Source organism: Schistocerca gregaria, chromosome 1 (assembly GCF_023897955.1).
Source record: "Schistocerca gregaria isolate iqSchGreg1 chromosome 1, iqSchGreg1.2, whole genome shotgun sequence".
Classification (NCBI taxonomy): domain Eukaryota; kingdom Metazoa; phylum Arthropoda; class Insecta; order Orthoptera; family Acrididae; genus Schistocerca; species Schistocerca gregaria.
The window spans coordinates 552,735,496-552,759,128 of NC_064920.1; the positions used below are offsets into that span (position 1 = coordinate 552,735,496).

A 23,633-nucleotide genomic window follows, 5' to 3' on the forward strand; every position below is an offset into this window, starting at 1 on the left:
TGTTATGGAATATAATTGATCTACACTACCTGATAAAAAATTGGCCGTGTGAATAGGACTGGCGCACTATAGATTCCGCATGAACTTAATTATGTATCTAGGCAGTTCATTAATTTCGAGTACCGAGGATATTGACGGGCTTTGCCTCTTACGAGCAATGATACTGGCAAAACATCGGTCTCAGGGATTCAGATACTTGTGAGAATGTCTTAAGTCCAAGTCTGAAGTCGGATAATAAACGTCAAAAGAAATATTTTTCGTGTGATATAGTTACAAATTAACGATTCGTACTGTTAAGCCAACAGACTTATCGTCAGATAACCGAAGTTAAGGGCTATCGGGCTGGGCTAGCACTTGGATGGGTGACTATCCGATCTGCCGAGTTCTGTTGGCAAGCGGGTTGCCCTCAGCCCTTATGTGGTAAACTGAGGAGCTACTTGATTGAGAAATAGCGGCTCTGGTCTCGTAAACTGACATACGGCCGGGAGAGCGGTGTGCCGACCACATGCCCCTCCATATACGCATCTAGTGGCGCCTGTGGGCTGAGGATGACATGGCGGCCGGTCGGTACCGTTGGGCCTTCCAAGGCCTGTTCGGAGTTTTGTACTGTTACACTTTGCTTCTTTTAAAATTTCATGATGCGAGATCAACAGGAAGTATCCTATAGGTTTTGATGAGTGTGTTTTCGAGTATCAAAATATGTGACATAAGTGGCCGTATCTTTCGTTTGCACCGATGTATAAAATTAATTTTTACACCTCCAAGGGACCTTTGTCTTTAAAAGGTAAACTCCCCATCGCACCCACCCTCAGATTCAGAGGTAAAATGGTCCAGTGGATAGCCCGTCAAAAACGGAACACAGATAAAGCGTGAAAACAGTAAGAAAACAGCGAAAAAAGAAGGGGAATAGAAACAGTGAACGCTTCAAGCTCAATATGTGCAACATCGAGCGTACTGTAAGAACCATGGCGTCGTGGTTGTGGGGTCACAGTGCTGGACTGCTACGCAGGAGATCCGTGCTCAAATCTCACTTCTGCCACATTTTCTTTTCACAAAATTACGAAAGTTCCTTCCGGTCATCGACGTGTCCGTTTTCCTTCTGTAGTCTTGGCAATTGCCATATTATACATTGGTTATAGAATGTCATGTGATAAGAATATATTACCATCGCAAGTAAATGTGATGAATAGTGAGACAATGAGATATCCCGGTTAGGCTTCTCACAGAATTGAAAACAACAAATAAACGAGTGTGAACTATGTTACAAGAAAGGAATGCAAGAGTCAAAGCTCCTAAAACGGAACGCAAGAGTCATAACATGTGGTACTTCTATAATCTCCGGATCCCGCTCCAGCTACTGCCGGGTCTGGGTGCTGACGAGTCCTCTCCATTTGGCTCGGTTCTCCCACCACTTTTCTTCCTCCACTTGCTGCCAGGTCACACCTCTCCTTTCTACAGATATTCTCACTCCCATTTTCCATTGTGTTCTTCGGCGCCCTCTAGGTCTTTTTCCACCCATCCTTAGTTCCATAATTTTGGGGAGTCCTTGCCCATGCATCCTCTTAACTTGCCCGTACCACCTTAATGTTTTTTTTTTTTAATTTCTTCTCTCATACTTTCTTATTCAAGGTTTTTTCTAGTCTCTACATTCCTTACTCTGTCCATTCTTGTTTTTCCCTTAACTGTTCTGAGAAATTTCATTTCCCCTGCGTGCAGTCTGCCCCAGTCCCTTTCTGCCATTGTCCATGTTTCTCCACCATAGGTGACAATAGGGAAGTAATGGTACTTGGGTAGAACAAATAAGATGTACGTAAGTCTGGAGGTACATCCTTACATCTCGCTGTTGCAAACGGACGTTAAACCACGACACAGGCACAAATTTCCATAAGGCGAACAGACACGGCAATGACTGGCCGGACCATCCATAATTTTATGAACACAACACACAACACACAGACACACACACACACACACACACACACACACATACACACACACACACACACACACACACACACACACACACACAAATTTTTCATCATCCTGGTTCCCAGAACTCCTGAAGATACACGTTGACTGTGGATATTGTATGTACACGGCTCGTGTTGTCTGTAGTTCAACCATGCCTAGACTGTCGATACCGCGGCTCGCATTGTTACTTTGTGCCAGAATAGTCTCCCAACAAGGAAGTGTCCAGGCGTCTCGGAGTGAACCAAAGCGGTGTTGTTCGGACATGGAGGAGATACTGGTGATGACATGCTTCGCTCAGGCCGCCCAAGGGCTACTACTGCAGTGGATGTGTCCTACGTACGGATTATGGCTCGGAGGAACCCTGACAGCAACGGCACCATGTTGAGTAATGGTTCCCGTACAACCACAGGACTCCATGTTACGACTTAAGCTGTGCACAATAGGCTGCCTGATGCACAACTTCACTCCCGACGTCCATGGCGAGGTCCATCTTTGCAACCACGACACCATGCAGCGCGATACAGATGGCCCCAAAAACATGCTGTATGGACCGCTCATGATTGGCATCACGTTATCTTCACCGATTCACGAGACAATCGTCGGAGACGTGTTTGTAGGCAATGCGGTCAGGCTGAACGACTTAGATACAGTGTACAATGAGTGCAGCAAGGTGGAGGTTCCCTGCTGTTTTGGGGCGGCATTATGTGGGGCCGACGTACGCCGCTGGTGGTCATGGAAGGCGCCGTAACGGCTGTACGATACGTGAATGCCATCCTCCGACCGATAGTGCAACCATATCGGCAGCATATTGGTGAGGCATTCGTCTTCATGGACGACAATTCGCGCCCCCATCGTGCACATCTTGTGAATGACTTCCTTCAGGATAACGCATTCGTTCGACACAGTGGCCAGCATGTTCTCCAGACATGAACGCTATCGAACATGCCTGGGATGGATTGAAAAGGGCTGTTTATGGACGACGTGACCCACTAACCGCTCTGACGGACGCCGAACCGCCGTTGAGGAGTGGGACAATCTGGACCAACAGTGCCTTGATGAACTTGTGGATAGTATGCCACGACGAATACACGAATGCATCAATGCAAGAGGACGTGCTACTGGGTATTAGAAGTACCGGTGTGTACAGCAATTTTGGGCGCCACCTCTTGAGGTCTCGCCGCATGATGGTGCAACGTGCAATGTGTAACCACATAACGACGACGCCTTGGCTATTCCAGTTTCCTCGATGTTGAACGTCTTCAGCTTCGACCGTTCACTGTTTCGATTTTACTTCCTTTCTCACTGTTAAGTACACTTTTTTTTCTTGTTACTTTGCTTCATCTGTGTTCAGTTTTTCAGGGGCTATTCACTGTACCATCTTACCAGTAAATCTGATGAGGGTGTGATGGGAGTTTCCTTTGTTAGTGACATGAATTTGAAGTTGATACGTTTACTCGTTCTAGAGAAAAATGGTTCTGATCAGCCAGCCGGACGTACAACAAAGGGTCTCGTTTTTACAGATTGAGACACGAAACCTTAAAAGTATTTGGACATCCCTATATAATGCGGAATTGGCGGCTTGACGTCACGAGAGGCGGATTCGTCAGTAAAGGACGAGGCGGGGAGTGTAGTGTTGTCAATAGAGAAGTAATAACACCTCAAAGGGTCGGTCAGGAGAGCTGGTGACGTGGACTAGGCACTGGATATCGCTGGAGTAACAAATCAATCAGGGATGTCTTATAAAGTTGCTAGAATCGACTGTTGTTGACGTGACTGTTAAACCTAAACAGGAAGGAGCGACCACAGGCGAACCAAGACGAGGCAGATCTCATGTACTGATGGACACACACTGTGGAGCATTGCCAAAGGTGGCTGTACAATAAAAAAAATAAAATGCAGTCGGCTGAAGGAACCTCTCGGTGGAGTTTCAAAGTACTAACAGCTCTCCAGCATCTCAGCGACAGTGCGCAGTGTGTTAAAAAGCATGCTATACAGTCTCCTCATGAACTAGATATCTAGTCAGTGCTAAGCGACGCTTGAGTGGTGTAAAGAGACAGTGGTGTAAAGGACAGATGACATGAAACGAATGAGTTGAAGCGATGAATCACGCTACGCCCTGTGGCAATTCAGTGGAAGAGTTTGGCGAATGCCTGGAAACCTTCACCTGCCGTCACGTACACCGCCAACAATGAAGAAAGGTGGAGGTGGTGTTGAGATAGTGGGCTGTTCCTCGTCGTTGTGTGCTCGTTTTACGGCACTTGAGAAAACGCTAAATCCGGAAGGATATGAACACGTTTTACAGCATTGTGTATTCCATACGGCAAGGACCAGTCGGGAGAAGGCAGTTGACTGTTCCAGCACGAAATGCACCCTCACAGAAAGTAGCACTTCTAGAAAATGGTTTATGCGCAATAACATCCCTGAAACGGATTGGCGTGCCTAGAACCCCGACCTGAACACCTCCAGAATCAGCTAAAACATGAACTTCGCTCCAGATCCTAGCCTTCAGCATCATTACTTTCCGCTCATCAGGTTAAATGGGCTGTCGTTCCTCCACAAACATTCAGGTGCCTCCCACACTGTAACCACCAGAGTTCAAATTGTCGCCGGCTGGAGTGGCTGAGCGGTTCTAGGCACTACAGTCTGGAACCGCGCGACCGCCTGCCTCGAACATGGATATGTGTGATGTTAGTTAGGTTTAAGTATTTCTAAGTTCTAGAGAACTGATGACCTCAGAAGTTAAGTCACATAGTGTTCAGAGCCATTTGACCCATTTCAAATTGTAAAGTCGAAGGATGGACTCATTCCATATTAATGGCTACTGATAAATATCCACATACAACCGGTCAGATAGTATCTGAGAGATGTGAAGGAAGTACTGAATATCCCCACTGTTATTTAACGTTCGGTGGAAGTTTATATTACGATGACTTCCACAAACTGATGAGGACAGGCGGACTTTCTGCGGATTTAATTTCAATTTCTTATCGGCGGGTGCATTCTCATAACAGCTGTTTACTGTTTGTTGAACGTTAACTAAGACGTTTTTCAACCGAGAACGATAAAAGTAGCAAACCAAACTTGCGTTAAATTAACTTCAGGAGTGCTAATACATGATATCCACACTGATCATTAAGAAAGACAGAACTGTTATACTGACCGTCTCTCCTAAGAGTAGTCAGGCGCATTTTCTCCAGTGTTTCGGCAGATATTTGCAATTTTGTTTTTGCATTTTGTGGCTGTAGTCAGCCCAAACAAATACTCTCCATCACGTCTTTAGTGATACGCACAGTGTCGACGAAAAGCGCCGGTTTGTTTTCCGTTACAGATAGAATGATTTTCAAAGCGTAATTTTACGTGTCCATTCGATACAGCAGTCCCACATTAGTCCAGCGTGATATGTTTTAACAGGGACAGTAAAAAATGAATAACCTGTACGCGAGCAGCGGTGCTGCGTGGCGGTATCACTCATGGGAGAATGGTTGGTGTTGCCGCTGCTGGAGTACAGGTTATTCTTAGTGTTTCACTGTCCGTGTAAACATATACGGATAAAACAGATTTCACACTGGACTCGTGTGGGGCTGCTCTATCGAACGGTAAACTGGAAATTGTTGGTAAGTTCGCATGGGACACAACTACTGAGGTCATCGGTTCCTAGGCTTACACCCCACTTAATCTAAAGTTAAGGACAACACACTTAGGTTAAGGACAACACGCACACACACATACACATACATACACATACACACACGCACACGCACACACACACACACACACACACACACACACCTACACCTACACCTACACCTACACCTACCCTGCGCGGCGCCCTATCAAATGGGCACTTAAATTTCCGCTTTAGAAATCATTTTGTTTGATAAGGGAAACAAATCTACGCTTTCCGTAGACACTGGGCGTCACATGAAATGAGCAGTATTTGTGTGGGTTGACTCTAACCACACAGTTCAAAAACGAAACTGCAAATACCTGGCGAAACATAAGAGAAGCTGCGACTGACGGCCCTTATGGAGGGACTCGCTGCATAAACGGGACACGTTTGATTTCAAACGTACAGGCATTAACTGATAATTTGAAAATAAAGTCAAACGGAAATAAAATTCTGTTTTATAATGTTCTCGTTTCAAGATATTTTATTAATGATCGTATTTAAAGCGCACTATTATTGGTGGCAACAAATGTGATGAACAGATGAGAGCCCCACTACTCGTCAGTCAGTCCGATGCGGTGTATTAAGAAGCTATAATCTTTCTTGAGTACTGTCGTCAGTCTTTGTGGGTTACGAAGTATTGCGTCCTTCGCTCGTTCGGAAAGCGACGACTGTTGCGGAATGCTCAAGTCCAGAAACAGACGCTACAGAACAGGCGTTGTGCTTCACGCAGAGTTTATGCTGAAATTCAGAGATCAGTCGTCTCAAGAATTGTAAGGTAATGCACAATATTATCTCTTCCAAAATACATATCGCGAAGTAACTGATAAATTAGAGATAATCCGGGGCCTTACAGATTCTTGATACTCTAACGTACCATTCGGGAGTGGAATATGATTGGAGGAAGGGGGGTGGGGGGGTGGGGGGAGAGCTCCATGATTTGTGATACGTAAAGTACCCTCTGCCACACATCGTAAGGTGGCTCGCAAGACATTCACAATATAGAGGGTGGTCCATTGATAGTGACCGAACCAAATATCTCACGAAATAAGTGTCAAACGAAAATACTACAAAGAACGAAATTTGTCTAGCTTGAAGGGGCAAACCAGATGGTGCTATGGTTGGCCCGCTAGATGACGCTGCCATAGGTCAAACACACAAGTGCGAACCCTCATTTTTATTACTTATTCGTGTAGTACGTAAAGAAATATGAATGTTTTAGTTGGACCACTTTTCTCGCTTTGTGATAGATGGCGCTGTAATAGTCACAAACGTGTGGCTCACAATTTTAGACGAGCAGTTGGTAACAGGAGCAGGACATCCATCATGTTGGAAGTACATCGCCATTCTGTCATGCAGTGAGACATCTTGTAGAAACGTGGGTAGAACATTACGTGGTAAATCAGCATACATTGCACCATTTAGATTGCCATTGACAAAATGGGCGCCAACTATCCTTCCTCCCATAATGCCGCACCATACATTAACCCACCAAGGTAGCTGATGTTCCACTTGTTCCAGCCATCGTGGTTTTCCGTTGCCCAATAGTGCATATTATGCCGGTTTACGTTACTGCTCTAGGTGAATGACGCTACGTCACTAAATAGAACGCGTGCGAAAAATCTGTCATCGTTCCATAAATTCTCTTGTGCCCACTGACAGAATTATACACGACGTTCAGAGTTGTCGCCATGCAATTCTTGCTGCATAGAGATATGATAAGGCGGCAATCTGTTGATGTAGCGTTCTCAACACCGATTTTTGAGATTCCCGATTCTCGTGCAATTTGTCTGCTACTGATGTGCATCATCATTTGTTGCAGGTCGTGGTTGACGTTTCACATGTGACTGAAGACTTCCTGTTGTTTCCTTAAATAACGTAACTATCCGGCGAACGATCCGGACACTTGGATATCGTCGTCCAGGATACCGAGCAGCATACATAGCGCACGCCCGTTGGGCATTTGGATCACAATAACCATACATCAACACGATATCGACCTTTTCCGCAATTGGTATACGGTACATTTTAACACTGGTAATGTATCGCAAAGCAAATACCGTCCGCACTTGCGGAATGTTACGTGAAGCTGTGTACTTATACGTTTGTGACTATTACAGCGCCATTTATCACGAAGCGAATAAAGTGGTCCAACTAAAACATTCAAATTTCTCTACGTACTACACGAATATGTAATAAAAATAGGGGTTCCTGTTTTAAAAAATGCAGTTGATATCCCTTTGACTATTGGCAGCGCCATCTGGTCTCCCACTTAAAGGTAGACGAATTTCGTTCTTTGTAGTTTTTTCGTTTGATGCTTATTTCGCGAGATATTTCGCCCGGTCACTATCAGTGGACTGCCCTGATATCCTAATGTTCTCAAACAAATGATGCAAATTACCAAAAAAGCCTCTAATGTAAGAGGCAATCACCTACTGCACCTGCTCTTGTCTCCGGAGACTACATAAAATTAAAATCTGGGTTGTTGTAATTTAAGCCGAGAAAAACTTCATGTAGAAACGTAACTGCTGTAAAGCACAGTTCAGTGCTTTCGGGGAATAACAGAAACTTACAGACCTGGACTAATTTCTTGTCTTTTTTCTCTCCTAAATTATTTTTTTTAATTTTGACCAAACAATCTCATAGGTGGAGAAGATTCTCTCAGTGGTTGTAGTAGGGGAAGGAATGAGGCTTTCCACAAGAGTGATAAATCCTGTTGATAAATTTCCTGTTTTCATTCATTTGTTTGAATGTAACTTAGTTTAAATGACATCAGTGTCTAGCAGATAATCGCACTCAGCAATCCTGAAGGACACTTTCAATTCAATCTGGATGCATCTCAGAGCCTCATTTCAGCACTCTCTTCTAGGTCAGTAGTTAATCCCCTCCCTCTAAACCCTGTATCTAACATACTGGTAAATTAATGAAAGGGCTCTAGTGCTTGTTCCTTTCGTTTTTTATTGGTTTTTATTGGCTTTCACATCAGGAGTTCTAAAATATCAGTCCACAGTTCGACAGCTTGTGCAATATTTGTGCTGACTGTTCAGCAAAGAACTAAGATTGTACAAACCTCCGACAGTTGTTCGACAAGATAATCATCATATTAGTAATACTGTCAAAGATTTTGCTAATGTTAGCAGAGACTTCTTCAGAATGTTATTCCAATTTTAACACTAAAAGGAGTTGCAAGAATGGGTTAGTGTTTTGAATAAATTAATCATAAGAATAAGCTGAATATATTTTGAGAAAATCCCAAAACATAGATTAAAATCCATTTATCCCACTGGGTAGAGTTTTTAAAATTGCTCAGGTTTGTCTCAACCCTAATTCAAATACTTTGATAGATGATCGCTCCTATCAAACGCAGCCTCGACTCTGTTGCATATAGGTTTACAGCAATAGTGCAGATAGACAAGGCCAGAGATGTAGTAGGAGGAGGCAGCTACTTCGTCGCAATGTATCGAGGTGACCGTACGTGTTGATCGGTGTGGCGCCCGACTTCGCGAATAGCTTCCACAAATACTGGTTAGCTGGTGCTACTGCAAATACATCCACTGCGACACACGCTGGCAAAAAATAAAGGTGCGCCGTGCTGAAGAACACCTGCAGAATTCAACAGTATATACACAATCTAAATTTTCCAGAAGTACCATAGTGTACAAACGTTGAGCATATTAGAAGGAAAAGAAAAGAAATATATGCAGAGAAATGGTAAGCAGTCGCTGTAAATGACGTGAAGTTTTCCTTACAAAAAATAATTATTCTTACTTTCAAATACGCAAAGATTGACGAAAATCAGGATGTGTGACTCTCATTGTTAGTAGTACTTGGCTGAAAATAGACTGAGGCATAACGACTGTCTGGCGGGGCAAAGTAGTCAGATTGATTGGACATATAGCAGCCTCAGTAACGTACACCCTTGGCTAAAAGTATTGAGCAACGTAGAAACTTTGCAGGTGTGGACTATACAATGGACAGCCACATCTGAGTCGAACCGGTTGATCGTGTCTTGAGACCTTTCCGTTGATGGACACACATTCAGGAGGACTGGGGTTCCAATCAATGTCTTACCAGTTTTATCCACGTTTTAAAGTAAATGTCAGGGTGCTTCTTGTGAAAAGGGCGCGTCGATTACCTGCCTTGCCCACTTCCAATGACCTCTACGCCGGTGAAATGTAAAACGCTGTCTTCCTTCGTCCTCACCAAGGTGCCGCGTCCCCATCTGACGTGCTGGATCACCAACGACAGTGTCGCGTGCCGTAAGCGCAGAGGTGTCCGTCCTCTGACCTGTGTTAAATTGCAGGGTCGCAAATACTGTCTCACCTTCCGACCATACCTTGTAAACAATATGCAAGTGTTGGGAAATTCCTTCCAGTAGTCGTGTTGTAGTCGACCACCGCTGCTCAACTCGTATTAGGCGATGGATAAACTAATTAATGGTTGAGTAGAAGCAGATGAGTACTACTAACCCCTGCCTTGTGAATTGCTTAACAGTCGAACATAGTTTCCGTAGTCAGTGTGCTTTATGCCTGGTTTCATTAAATGTACAATAGCTAACTGCAGTGTAATGTATCGTTGAGTTGGTCAGCGATTGTGTTGCCCTGACTTTGACGATCTCCATCGTAAAATACATACCTTCCTAGCCTCCTCAGTCCTGAGCTTAATTTTATGTAGGAGTAGTTTATATTGTTGGCCAATGTGCAGTTCTGGATAAAAATACTAAATTCAAAAATAAATTGGCACGATTCACCAGAATTTTGGAACACGTTGAGAGTTAAAAAATTAAAGAAGTATTTTCAGTACCTCGGCAGCCGATATTAAGCACCTCAAAATGAAAAAAAAAAGATGCCACTGGGATATAAAAGTACGGGTCGTTGCCGAATGCTGTCACAGTGCTACCTCGGGAATAATATATAGTTGTATCGCTGTGTTGTAAGTAATTTTGTATTAAAAGAGACCACTCATCGAAAGACAGTTGACGGAGTGATTTATAGCCAAGCAGAAAAAGAAAAAAAACTTGCTTTTGGTTATTTCGGACAAGTCCGAAATAACAGACGACATATATAAGTTGAACGAAATTATAATTATATTAATACCTTGAGCTGCTAACGAGCGTTGATACATATCAACGGGGACAGGTGAAAATCCGTGTCCCGACCGGGACTCGAACCTTGGATCTCCTGCTTACATGGCAGACGCTCTATCCAACTGAGCCACCGGCTGACGCCCGTTAGCAGCTGAAGGTATTAATATAATTCTAATTTCGTTCTAGACGGCTGCAGGTCATGTCCGAAAGAAGACACCATATGCATATAAAAACACTCCTGGAAATGGAAAAAGAACACATTGACACCGGTGCGTCAGACCCACCATACTTGCTCCGGACACTGCGAGAGGGCTGTACAAGCAATGATCACACGCACGGCACAGCGGACACACCAGGAACCGCGGTGTTGGCCGTCGAATGGCGCTAGCTGCACCGCCGCCTTCAGTGTCAGCCAGTTTGCCGTGGCATACGGAGCTCCATCGCAGTCTTTAACGCTGGTAGCATGCCGCGACAGCGTGGACGTGAACCGTATGTGCAGTTGACGGACTTTGAGCGAGGGCGTATAGTGGGCATGCGGGAGGCCGAATTGCTCAACACGTGGGGCATGAGGTCTCCACAGTACATCGATGTTGTCGCCAGTGGTCGGCGGAAGGTGCACGTGCCCGTCGACCTGGGACCGGACCGCAGCGACACACGGATGCACGCCAAGATCGTAGGATCCTACGCAGTGCCGTAGGGGACCGCACCGCCACTTCCCAGCAAATTAGGGACACTGTTGCTCCTGGGGTATCGGCGAGGACCATTCGCAAGCGTCTCCATGAAGCTGGGCTACGGTCCCACACACCGTTAGGCCGTCTTCCGCTCACGCCCCAACATCGTGCAGCCCGCCTCCAGTGGTGTCGCGACAGGCGTGAATGGAGGGACGAATGGAAACGTGTCGTCTTCAGCGATGAGAGTCGCTTCTGCCTTGGTGCCAATGATGGTCGTATGCGTGTTTGGCGCCGTGCAGGTGAGCGCCACAATCGGGACTGCATACGACCGAGGCACACAGGGTCAACACCCGGCATCATGGTGTGGGGAGCGATCTCCTACACTGGCCGTACACCTCTGGTGATCGTCGAGGGGACACTGAATAGTGCACGGTACATCCAAACCGTCATCGAACCCATCGTTCTACCATTCCTAGACCGGCAACGGAACTTGCTGTTCCAACAGGACAATGCACGTCCGCATGTATCCCGTGCCACCCAACGTGCTCTAGAAGGTGTAAGTCAACTACCCTGGCCAGCAAGATCTCCGGATCTGTCCCCCATTGAGCATGTTTGGGACTGGATGAAGCGTCGTCTCACGCGGTCTGCACGTCCAGCACGAACGCTGGTCCAACTGAGGCGCTAGGTGGAAATGGCATGGCAAGCCGTTCCACAGGACTACATCCAGCATCTCTACGATCGTCTCCATGGGAGAATTAGCAGCCTGCATTGCTGCGAAAGGTGAATATACACTGTACTAGTGCCGACATTGTGCATGCTCTGTTGCCTGTGTCTATGTGCCTGTGGTTCTGTCAGTGTGATCATGTGATGTATCCGACCCCAGGAATGTGTCAAAGTTTCCCCTTCCTGGGACACTGAATTCACGGTGTTCTTATTTCAATTTCCAGGAGTGTATATAAGTTGATCCTGCAGCCACTATGAATCAAGACACAATGAAATTAATGACATCAGCTTCTAGTGGACAGTGATTTAAATCAGTGCCCACTGGCAAGAAATGTCATTAATTCCTTTCTGTCTTCCCCTTTTCGATGAGTGGTCTCCTTTAATCCGGAATCATTTATGTTCTGCTAGAATTTTAATATAACATTTATATTACATTATTGGTATGATAAAATAGTCACTTATTCGATAGTGAAGAGTATATTAGTTAACAGCAAGTTTGACACATTCTAGTCTACAATTACTAAAAAAATCCTCAATTTTCGAAGACCTGCTGACACTACGAACCTACTGGGAGCACGCAAAATGAAAATAAATGGTGTACAGGCAGCACACTGTGTAAAGTATACAGTAGGCTACAATCATGCACAGCGAGTTACGTATGGTCCATTGGTTAGAAAAAAGTATGGATGTCTAGTATACCTTACGTAATGTTATTTGCGTTCGTCATAAGTTCGAGAAAGGATTATTCAGCAGTAGTTTTGTCTTAGTAGAAGGAAGCGTTAATCGTTATATTAAGTTACTAATAGTGATTGTGGAACAAGTTTCGCTCTTTACCGGAATTTTCTTTGCTATAGTAATCTCAGGTGACAAAAGTCATGGGTTACCTCCCAGTATCGCGTCTGACCTCTTTCTTTCTTTCTTTCTTTCTCGGCGTAGTGCAGAAACTCGATGTGGCATGGACTCAACAAATTGTTGGAATTCCCCTGCAGAAATAGTGAGCCATGCTGTCTCTATAGCAGTCCAAAACTGCAAGCATTGTCGGGGCAGGAATTGATATGTTGATTATATCCCATAAGTGTTCCGTAGCATTCATTTCTAACTATCCGAATGAGCACATAATTCGCTCATGTTCTCCAAAATGTTCTTCAAATCTACCAGGAACAACTGTGGTCAGTGATGCGGCTCATTGTCGTCTATAAAATGGGGTCCCTAAAATGCTGCGAATGGTCTCCAGGTTGTCAAAAATAACCATTTCAGGTCAATAATCGGTTCAGTTGTACCAGACGACCCGGTCCATTCCATTTAAATATAGCTGGCAACATTGAGCCACCACCAGCTTGCACAGTGCCGAGTTGACAACTTTGATGCATGTCTTCGCGGGATCTTTACCACACTCGATCCCTACCATCAGCTCATAAAAACAGAAATCGGGCCTCACCCGTCAAGGCCACGGTTTTCCTGTCGTGTAGGGTCCGACCACTATGGTCAAGAGTGCAGGAGAGGCGCTGTGGGCGATGTGTTGTTAGCAAAGACATTAAAGTTGGTCGTATGCTGCCACAGCCCTTTAACGCCAAATTTCGCCTGTTCTAATGGATATGTTCGTCGTACGTGGTTAATCCACACAGTATTGCTCGCCTGTTAGCACTAACAAAGCTATAGGAACGCCGCTGCTCTCAGTCGTTAAGTGAAGGCCGTCGGCCCCTGCGTTGTCCGTAGCCAGAGGTAATGGCTGAAGTTGGTATTCTCGGCGCACACACTTTACACTGTTGATCTCATATTATTGAAGTCCATAAAGATTTCCGAAATCTAATTTCCTGTGCGTTTAACTTCAACAACCATACCACATTCACAATCTGTTAACTCCCGTCGTGCGGCCGTAATCACCTCGGAAACCTTAGTACATGAATCATATAATTACAAATGACACCTCAGCCAACCTTGCGTACATTATACAACCGCCATCTTCATATCGCTACCTCATGACTTTTGTTATCCTAGTGTATAATATACAGCAGCGCACAGTGCAGAATGGAAATGTCTGGTAAAACTTGGATTTCACTGAAACATACTGTGCTTAGAGGAGCCGCTAATTGTTAAAGTTCCAGCAGAAATTTGTTATGGGAAGGAAGTGAGCACTCGCTCTACTGTCGATATGCGACAGGTGTTGGTCGTTAGAGAAGCATTAGTAAGTGGGTGCGCCGCTGTCGGAATTTCGCTGCGATTCCGCAGCGAGCGTAGCGGCAGATGCTGATCTAAGGTGGGGCTCTGGTTACAGCTGCGTGCACGTGCGTGTTCCAGATGATCTGGCGGTGGCTGCTGCTGTTGCTGGCGGCGGCGCTGTGCTGCGCGGCCTTCGAGCTTCCAGACAAGGGACGCGGCTGCGTCGTGCTGCGGACGCACGGCATGCTGGGAGCGGACTGCAGCTCCAGGGACCTCAGGGACGTCCCGCAGAACCTAGACACCCGCATACAGGTGCGTGGCCTCTCGTATCCTAACGATCCCCATCAGGGAAGTTCAGCAACATCCTAAAATCAGAAATCACAGGCTGCTTGCACAGAAGCAAAGAACAAAAGTTCGGACTTCACTCTCGGATATTTTCTGAGTGTTTGTTTCTTCTTCTTCTTCTTCTTCTTCTTCTTCTTCTTCTTCCTCCCGTGATTGAGCGGAGTGAAAACAACACTCCGTAGAAATTACAAAATTGATTTTTGTCCGAATTTTTATAAACAAAGAAAGAGTAGGAAATCGGCAAATACGGTATCAAACTGACCAGCATGATGTGTAGTGTTCCAGAAAGAATTCTTGTCCCAAGTTTCATAGCCAAATTTAGACTGGGAAACGGACAAATGGGTCATTAAAATGACCAACATGAGATCTAGTTGTGCAAAAAGAAAAGTATGCTTAGAGCGTGGTTTAGTTGGGCACATAGATTCATTCTTTCTTGCGTTGTTTCTTTCCTTTTTTTCCTTTTATGTTGAAAAATTAAGTAGCAGATCTCAGTACAAACAGCAACTCGTTTCCTTTTCGTCAACGTAATTTTAGAAATAATAGAATACTCACTGATTTTTAAACATAAAGGATGAACATTAGTAAAGCCGGCAAACTGCAGGGATGAATTCCTGAATGGAAATGGAAGAGGAAAGGTACTACGAACGTGTCTGGAAATCGTCGTTGCCATTTTCGACGGCACTGACGAATTGCAGTTCGTCTGACCACGTGCCGTGTTCCCCTTGTGTGTTGCAGGCTGTGTGGTTGACGCAGCGTACTGTAAACAGCAGAATGACCGGTACTCATTTCGGGAACAAGCCGAGATGGTGTTTCTGAAAGGCCATGGTGATGGAAACTGTCGAGAAGCAGTAGGACGATACGAAAACAAGCCCACTCACAGACACCAACCACATCAGACAACATATCAAGCCCTTTTTGGGCGTTTGTGTGATCATGGGTCGTTTCAGACAGACGGTGGACTGTGCATGCACCAGATTTAGCAGACCATGTTCTACACGATACTGAGACGATTCCTAGTACGCCTCCAGGAAAGTCGCCCGCCAACGAGCTGTGTAAGCAAACATACCAGTGTATCTTACATGACAACCGATACTAACCCTGTCAACTGCAACGAGTGCAATGATTATCAGCAGCGGATTTCCCTCTGTGGGATGGATTTTGTCGGTTTTTGCACCAGACCATCACAATTAAGGGGTTTCTGTCATTAGTCCTCTTTACCTACGAAGGAACCTTTACCAGAACTGACATCAATCTGCATAATCTTCCTGTGTAGACCAAAGACGCAGTACGTGGTCAGAGCAACTTTCATTCGCCAGCGCCAAGTACCGTGATAAAGATGCATTTCCAGATATGTGTTCATAGGACCTTTTTTCCTTCATTTCCAGTCAGAAATCTGTCCCTGCAGTTTATCGGCTTTATTAATGTTCACCGTATATTATATTTCATACCTTGTGAACAAAATCTGAAAATACAAAACGGTCAATTGTTTTATGAAAATATTTGTTTGAAAGTAATACGTAAAATGCATTAAAGAAACATTTGACGCTCCTTCGCATCATTTAACAATATCATCTCAAGACCACTAAACAGCAGACGGCACGTTCTACGTAATCTAGCAAACGGATATCCCCCAGTACTGTTCAAAATTATAAGAAAATTCTTTAACTCCAAATTCTCATAGACATATCAGTTGCTGTCCGTAATCTCGAGCGTTATTGAGAGAGGTGTGTAGCATGTTTCTCTTTTTTATTTCTTACTTTTAGATATATAATTTCATAAAAGATTTAATCACTTTATTTTATTTTTCAAATATTTCTATTTCGTATAAGGCACCCATGGATTTCAGCGGCTGTTTTGAGTTAATTGCAATCTGTTGGGTTTCTTATAGCCCATCTGCTTGCGTGTCAGTATTGCACTGAAAATACACTGAAGGAAAAGAAATCGCAACACCAAGCAGAAGTTGTGCGCATAAATGGAAGTTAGTAGACGTGTTTTTACATCTGAGAGATGTCTACGAGAAACTGTATGTTTCTTCTGCCATAATGCAGTTGGGTGTCGTTCCGGTAGCTCCTCAAGCTCCTCCAGAGAGCTGTAGGGACCAGTGCAGTGCGAGTCTGCCTAAAACGCGAGAAGAGTGCATCTTGGAGACAGTCGCCTGTAGGAAGCCGTTTCAAAACCATAGCCAGAGTATATTTTACTGATCCAAGTAACTCCACGAGGCAGTTGGAGTGGGGAACAGTTTGCACAGATCCCTGTGTCCTGGCCTCTCAACAGAATCAACGCTATTTGATTTTGTTTAATGTATTTTCTGTCTCCTGGTGAAAACAGTTTGTGTCAGACAACAGCCATTGTGGAGGGCGGAGTTCTACCAACCAAAAGGCGGGAGATGTCCTCATTGGGCATTCTTAAGAAGTACCGGGTGTTTATAAATTAGTTTTACAAAAGTAACCTTCAATTATCAAAAGCGTAAATAGCTTACAAAAGTTTTAGATACAGCACTGAATGCAGTATATTTCCTGTCTAACACTGTTAGATTCTGACGTTCCCGCTAGGTGGAGTGCACAAATGAATTACTCAGTCACCATGGAGTTGTATAACGGTGCAGAGCGTGCACGGTGTTACTTAGTGCTTCATGATTCCCAATCCTGTACCAGAGTTAAGAGACAGTTCAGGACTAAACATACCAAGCTACCACCTGAAAGACAACTGTTATTAATTGGTACCACTGTTTCGTCGAAACTGTGTATCACATATGATACTGGGTAATGGTTAGCCACCGGTCTTTGACGCAGCTATTGAACAAGTTTGGCAGTCTTACATTCGTAATCTGGTTAAATAAAGACGTGCCAACTTACAATTGAATATGACTGGTGTTGCAGTGTGAAAGGTATTACAGAATCACCTGTCATTCATGCAATACAAATTGGAACTGCTGAAAGCTTTAAGAGAAAGTGACCTAGAAAAACGAGCTGAGTTTTATGCAGAAATGTTAAACAAAATGCAGACTGAAGATGATGTGCTAAATAACATTGTGTTCAGTGATGAAAGCCACCTTCCGTACCTGAGGTTAAGTGAGTCGCCACAATATTCTTTTGTAGAGTGAGCAGAAATGACGTCACGTAATCGAACATATGCGGGACTCACCTAAGATAAATGTTCCTTTGCACTGTAAGCTGCAACAAGATTTACGGTCTTTGTTTTCTTTTTGCCGAGTCAACTGTAACTGCCATATCGTACCTGAACGTGCTTAAACATTGTGTAAGGCAGAGGTTACAGCACGATATGGGCACATAACTTATTTTCCAGCAAGATGGCGCACCATCATATTATCATCGTGAAGCTGTCGTATATGTCCGTAGGAATGTGCTGACTTGGCTTACCACAGTCGACTTCTGTGTATGGGGTTACATCAAAGATAGAATGTTTGGACCTCCGCTTCCGCGAATCGTCGACGAGTTGCGGCAATGGATAACACAAGCAGTTTCTACCATACATCAAGACTTGTTTCATAGGATTTTGCAGGAAACTAATTACAGGTGGGGCATTTATCGTGTTGCTAAGGGTTGCTACAATGAACACTTGTAAATAAACCTTGAAGATATACCGCACTCAGTGCTGTATCAAACATTTCTGTAATTTATTTACCTTTTTCATAATTAAAGGTTACTTTTGTAAAACCAATTTATAAACACCCAAGGAATCACGTCATCGAATGCTCTACAAATGGTGTTAGTGGGAAACTGGATGATTAGAGAAGATTTTAAACAAATTCTTTGGTGAAACCAGACAACGCCTTAGCAGTTTCATCATTGACCAGAGTTTGGCTCGCCTGTCTCTATTGGAAGATTACTCCTTTGGTTGAGACTGTTCAGAGCAATTTTTTGAGTAGACTCTATGAGGAGAGGAGAAGCAGTACACACGTTCAGAGTTAAGACTAGAGACTTTGAATTTCAACAACAGGAAGCAGCAGCAAGCGAATTCACGTTTGGAGAGAAGGCGGTTGCGTGTCTGACGAGTGTTGGAGGCAGCTGGCAGCATCTATGCAGCTTGCATTTCTGCTCAGCGATTATGGTGAGTTATCTGGCAGCACCGATAGGGGTACCCATGACGAGGTGAGCAGGCGTAGGTGCATATGTATATTTCATTTCACCTTTGAGCATGATCCTGCTATCAAAGTATATGCTCCTGCAGCTACGTTTCACACGACTAATTTGTCAGGATGATGATTATTTCAGAACCCCCTATTCCTTTTTCGAACATTTCACCAAGTTAGTCAATGCTAGTTTTATATCATTTCCTTGTTCGAATTAGATCTTCCTTTTGCAGTGTGCTTTATTGAGATCCATATTAATGCCATTACGATTAAAAAATTTAGATTCACTTGGATGAAGATTTAATTCAGTAGTTCGTGAATACTTTTTTCCATGCACTATAGTTTGATTGTTGTGAAGCCAAACATCCTAGACTCATTTGCAGGGGCCGCCCTTTGATGTCGTTAAATCTATTGGGCACAGTTACTAAAAAATAAATCGCTTTGTTGAAGAGACAGATTCTAGCAAAAAACGCCGTCTATATCCCTGTCACTGGCGTTAAAGAAGACTCATGGTTTCTAGAATTCATTGAGGTCTTGAAAGAATTCTAGGATAGTTTTCTAAATGTTGTGAGTACAATGCCAATCTTACATATGTTTTCGAGAAGTTTTAAAGATCGTTTGTCGTTTCAGCTGAAAGCGTGCATGTGCCATGTGCAGATGGAAATGACTGGTCTGCAACGTAATTCCCGTTTAAAAGACAAATTCTTTTGCATTAAACCCGTGCAGAATGTCTAGATTGTTTTCCTCGGGAAGTGTTTCCACGTCTCCATAATGAGGTTACAAATGTGATAAAATATTTCGATTAACATGCGTGTGTGATAGGCTTTCTTCGATTATGAAACTAAATAAGTCACGGTTGCGTGGCAACCTGAGTGCAAGAGTCATTTATTGTCAATAAAATGCCTGAAAAAATATATATTGCTATGGGTCTAAAAAGAGCTACCATATTGACGATCTGAGTCCATGATAGGAGCAAAGCAAGTGTGAGATAGACAAACTCCCTTCGTGCAACTTTGCTGCTCTTGAGGCATTGCACTCAGCTTGAGGGTACAATGGGACACCAGTGACTGCAGGCTGTGGACGCAGTACGCTTCGGCGAAGCATCTAATCTAAGCATCTAATCTCCGTCATAAAAGTTCTCTGTTCTCAGATCAGTGTTGGATTTCTCTTGTTTCTCCGGAGAGGGTTCGCTAATGCAGGACTTATCGATTTTTCCATAATTAAATGTCAACGTTGGTATTCATATAGCGAACAAGTATATTTATAAACAGAAACTGGAGATATGAGGTGAACGAAGGTTCTGCATCTGAAGTGTTAGCACAAAAGCCAACAAACAGAGAAGATATAAGCACCAAGTGTCTGTCTTCTAGCTACAGAACATACTTACAGCTTTAGTAAACAGAAATCATTTTAGCGAAAGTTTTAAAACTAAAAAAGTGGACTGTGAACACAGATAACTCTGTGGCACCTCACTGAAATGTCACTATTCTAGTTTCTTGTTTCCGTTTGATGATATCTTACCCTGTCACCTTACATGGACCTTAAATATGGTGTTACCTGTTGTGAAGATGTTTTCATTAACACAAGAATGTTTAGAATCTTCTGATGTAAAATCATAATAATTTTCTTTTCTTTTTTACAGGTTCTGGATGTGTCTGACAACAAGATAAGAGAGCTCACTACCAACTCTCTGTCAAAATATTCCAGTCTGAGGTTTCTCTACTTAGGAGACAACACGATATACCTTGCGGACGATGGAGTGTTCAGTCCTCTAAGTTCCCTAGAGGTTCTCGATCTCTCTTTGAATGTATTCCGTAGAATACCCTTCGATGTTCTACGGTTGCCCGTGTTAAGAAAACTCGACTTTTCGCAAAACGGGATTCTTCTGGACGATCCAGATGTTTACAAAGGTGCTCCAGTCAGCAACAGCCTGAAGGTGCTGTCACTTGCCAAGAACAAGCTGAAAGAATTTCCCCCCCTGTGGATGGTGCCTCAGTTAGAGTACTTGAATGTTTCAGGGAATGAACTGCGAAGTATAAAAATCACAGACATTGCTCCGATGTGTCGCTTGAAAGAAATAGATGCAAGCCACAACTCAAAATTGTTTAAAGGTGGACTCGATAAGTGTGACTGTTACTTGTTCTCCACATGGATTGAGAGGAGGAACATTAAGTTAATTCCGCAAGTGTCTCTCAACTGCCCTACAACCGATACAGGTACGTATCTGTTAGTGTATGCCGTATATTTTTCTTGTAAATGAATACTGTTTGGTGCGGGCGCACACAACGTCCACTATTTTGTGTACCTACGAGTGGAGTATTAGCTCCGACGAGAAACCTGATTCAGTGATGATATCAACTTTCATGGATGATAGAGACTGGTAAATGTATGTCTTAGGTGAGGGACTAGACCGATAACGACACAATCGGAAAGTATAAGCGAAAATCACCCTGATACCTCCGATCGGTACTGTTGCTGCTAAAATTGTATCATAGGCAACTTTCAGAAGTCGAAAACAGGGGAGGAAAAAGAATGTCCAATGAACATGGGGTCTGATATGCATACCTTAAGAGTTCAGAGCTCTTCATCTTCACTAATATGAAACAAATCCTTCTATTTAACAAGGTATGCATTTTTGAGCCCATGTTTACTGCATAAAGTTTCCTGTTTTGGCCCATACTATCATCTCGGAACGTTGTCTGCCCTAAAATCTTAGCAACTACAGTACCACTACATGTATGCCACTGTCGGAGACATCAGAACGATTGACGCTTGTAAATTTAGCCTCCATCGTTTCCAGAGCAGACTGATACATTTAGCCTTCTCCATCCATGAAAGTTGGTAGCTTCATCATGGAATCACACTGTGTATCTAGCAGAAGACATTTCCTCACGCATGTAGCAGCTTTTGTTAGCCGGAAAGTAGTTTCCTGAAACTGTTGCTCTCTTACAGAAATTGATCTAATTTTTTTGTAACTGTGAAGGCATAGATTAAATTTAGGTGGTCCTGAATTCATCTTTGTTGAAGTGCTTGTGGAGAGCAATGTAGTAAAACTATGACCTTTGTTGTCAACAAACACACAAACTATAGTAAACGCTGGTGTGAAGATGTGGAACGACACACCTAAAACAAAAATAGGAAGATGAAAAGAATTTAGAAGTCAAATAGTATGAGGTCAGAAAGAGGGAAACCTTTGACGCTATTTAACAACATACCAGCCATTTTGGACGTCACCGTCTTGGATAAAACTCCTAATTTTCAAATGATAAGGGGTCATGGCATATCAAGCAGACAGAGAATTACGCCACAGAAGCAATGAAGTGTTTTATTTGATCATAGCTTTATTCAGCCTAGAATTGTCCCCATTTTGTACACATTAAGGCAAATGTTGGTGATAACACACAGACTACAGGGTGCGCTCCAACTGTTGTTTAGCACGTTTTTAAGTCTGTTGTTATGCACTTGGGCCGTTCCTCCTTGCACTTGGGCCGGACCCATTTCCGGAATGGGAGCACAAGCGTTAACAATATGCTCTCTAAGGTATGCGAAGATACTGATCTTCGCCGCATACGCAATTGCCTTCGTGTTTCCCAACAGATATGGTTGTTCAAATACCATCAGTGTATCCATACCTACTCAGTTCACAACATCTGAAGTCGTCTTGTGTTATTACTCCTATGACTACTCCAAAAGTATTGATACCAACTCATATCAACTCATATCGATTCTGTCCGCCTGCGGTAGCTGAGTGGTCAGCGCGACACACTGTCAATCCTAAGGGCCCGGGTTCGATTCCCGGCTGGGTCGGAGATTTTCTCGGCTCAGGGACTGGGTGTTGTGTTGTCCTAATCATTGTCATTTCATCCCCATCGACGCGCAAGTCGCCGAAGTGACGTCAAATCGAAAGACTTGCACCAGGCGAGCGGTATACCTGACGGGAGGCCCTCGTCACATGACATTTCATTTCATATCCATTCTTGCTTAGTTTTGTATGCGAATGAAGCAATACTGTGTGTGTATATTTGACTTGATTGCTTATTTTATGTAGTTCAATAAACCAAAGGTATTTTTCATTGAGGCGTGATCTTTTCAGCAATTTTCGATCTCCAACCTTCTGCCCCGAAAGAGAGAATATTTTCTTGACGCCCACCTACTGAGGGAGAAATGATCATCGCAATAAAATACGAGCTCGTACGGAAATATTAAGATGTTAGTTCTTCTCGCGCGCTTTTAGTGCGGAACACTATAGAAACAAAGTGAAAGGGGTTCGATGGACATTCTGTCAGGCACTTGAGTTTGAATTGCATAGTAGTCACGTAGACGTAGATAAAATAATGTTGAAATAATTTTGTTTCTTTACCAATGAAAATCCTTAAACAAAAAACGACCTCGTCCAGAAAGAGGAATTATTGTAAATTTCTTGTTCTGAGTCATAGTTGTATCACCTTTCGGAATGACACTGGCTCACTCGTCAGAGATGTTGTAACGACCATGAGTTAATATTATTGAGTGTATTTGTATAAACATGGGAAATTGTCGTTCGTGTCTTCCCATGCTGCAAATTGATTTCTCTCTAAATATATTACGAGGTTTGCCAAGTAAAGAGCGCCGTACGCTAGCTGTTTGACGTTTCCAGTAATCGTATTCCTGTGTACAGTAGATAAAGCAGCATCTCCCTCTGATCACGCTGACTAGCCATTTCTCATAAACCATAAATCTGAGTTTTTATATGACTCGCCTCTATGCTGCTGGATTTTGAAAATGCAAGTGTTTAAATTTAGATCAAATAGGGTAACAGTGGATGCATAGTCATCTAGTTCAATTAAACGATACTTTTTATCCAGCTCTCTCAATAACGCCTTGCAGTCTTTGACAATTTTTGATATTGGTGTGATACTGCTAAGTTATGTTGGCAAA

At 43.5% G+C, this 23,633-nt stretch overlaps 1 protein-coding gene across 2 annotated transcripts in view; it reads left to right on the top strand.

Moving 5' to 3' along the window:
* Window positions 1-23,633, top strand: part of LOC126356152 (amphoterin-induced protein 3-like) — a 306,886-nt gene that overhangs the window by 265,649 nt on the left and 17,604 nt on the right. For both annotated transcript variants that reach the window (XM_050006908.1, XM_050006900.1), the window contains 2 exons: window positions 14,417-14,590; window positions 20,359-20,932. In XM_050006908.1, coding sequence (XP_049862865.1) covers window positions 14,417-14,590; window positions 20,359-20,932 — 748 coding nt within the window. The remainder of the gene's footprint in view (window positions 1-14,416; window positions 14,591-20,358; window positions 20,933-23,633) is intronic.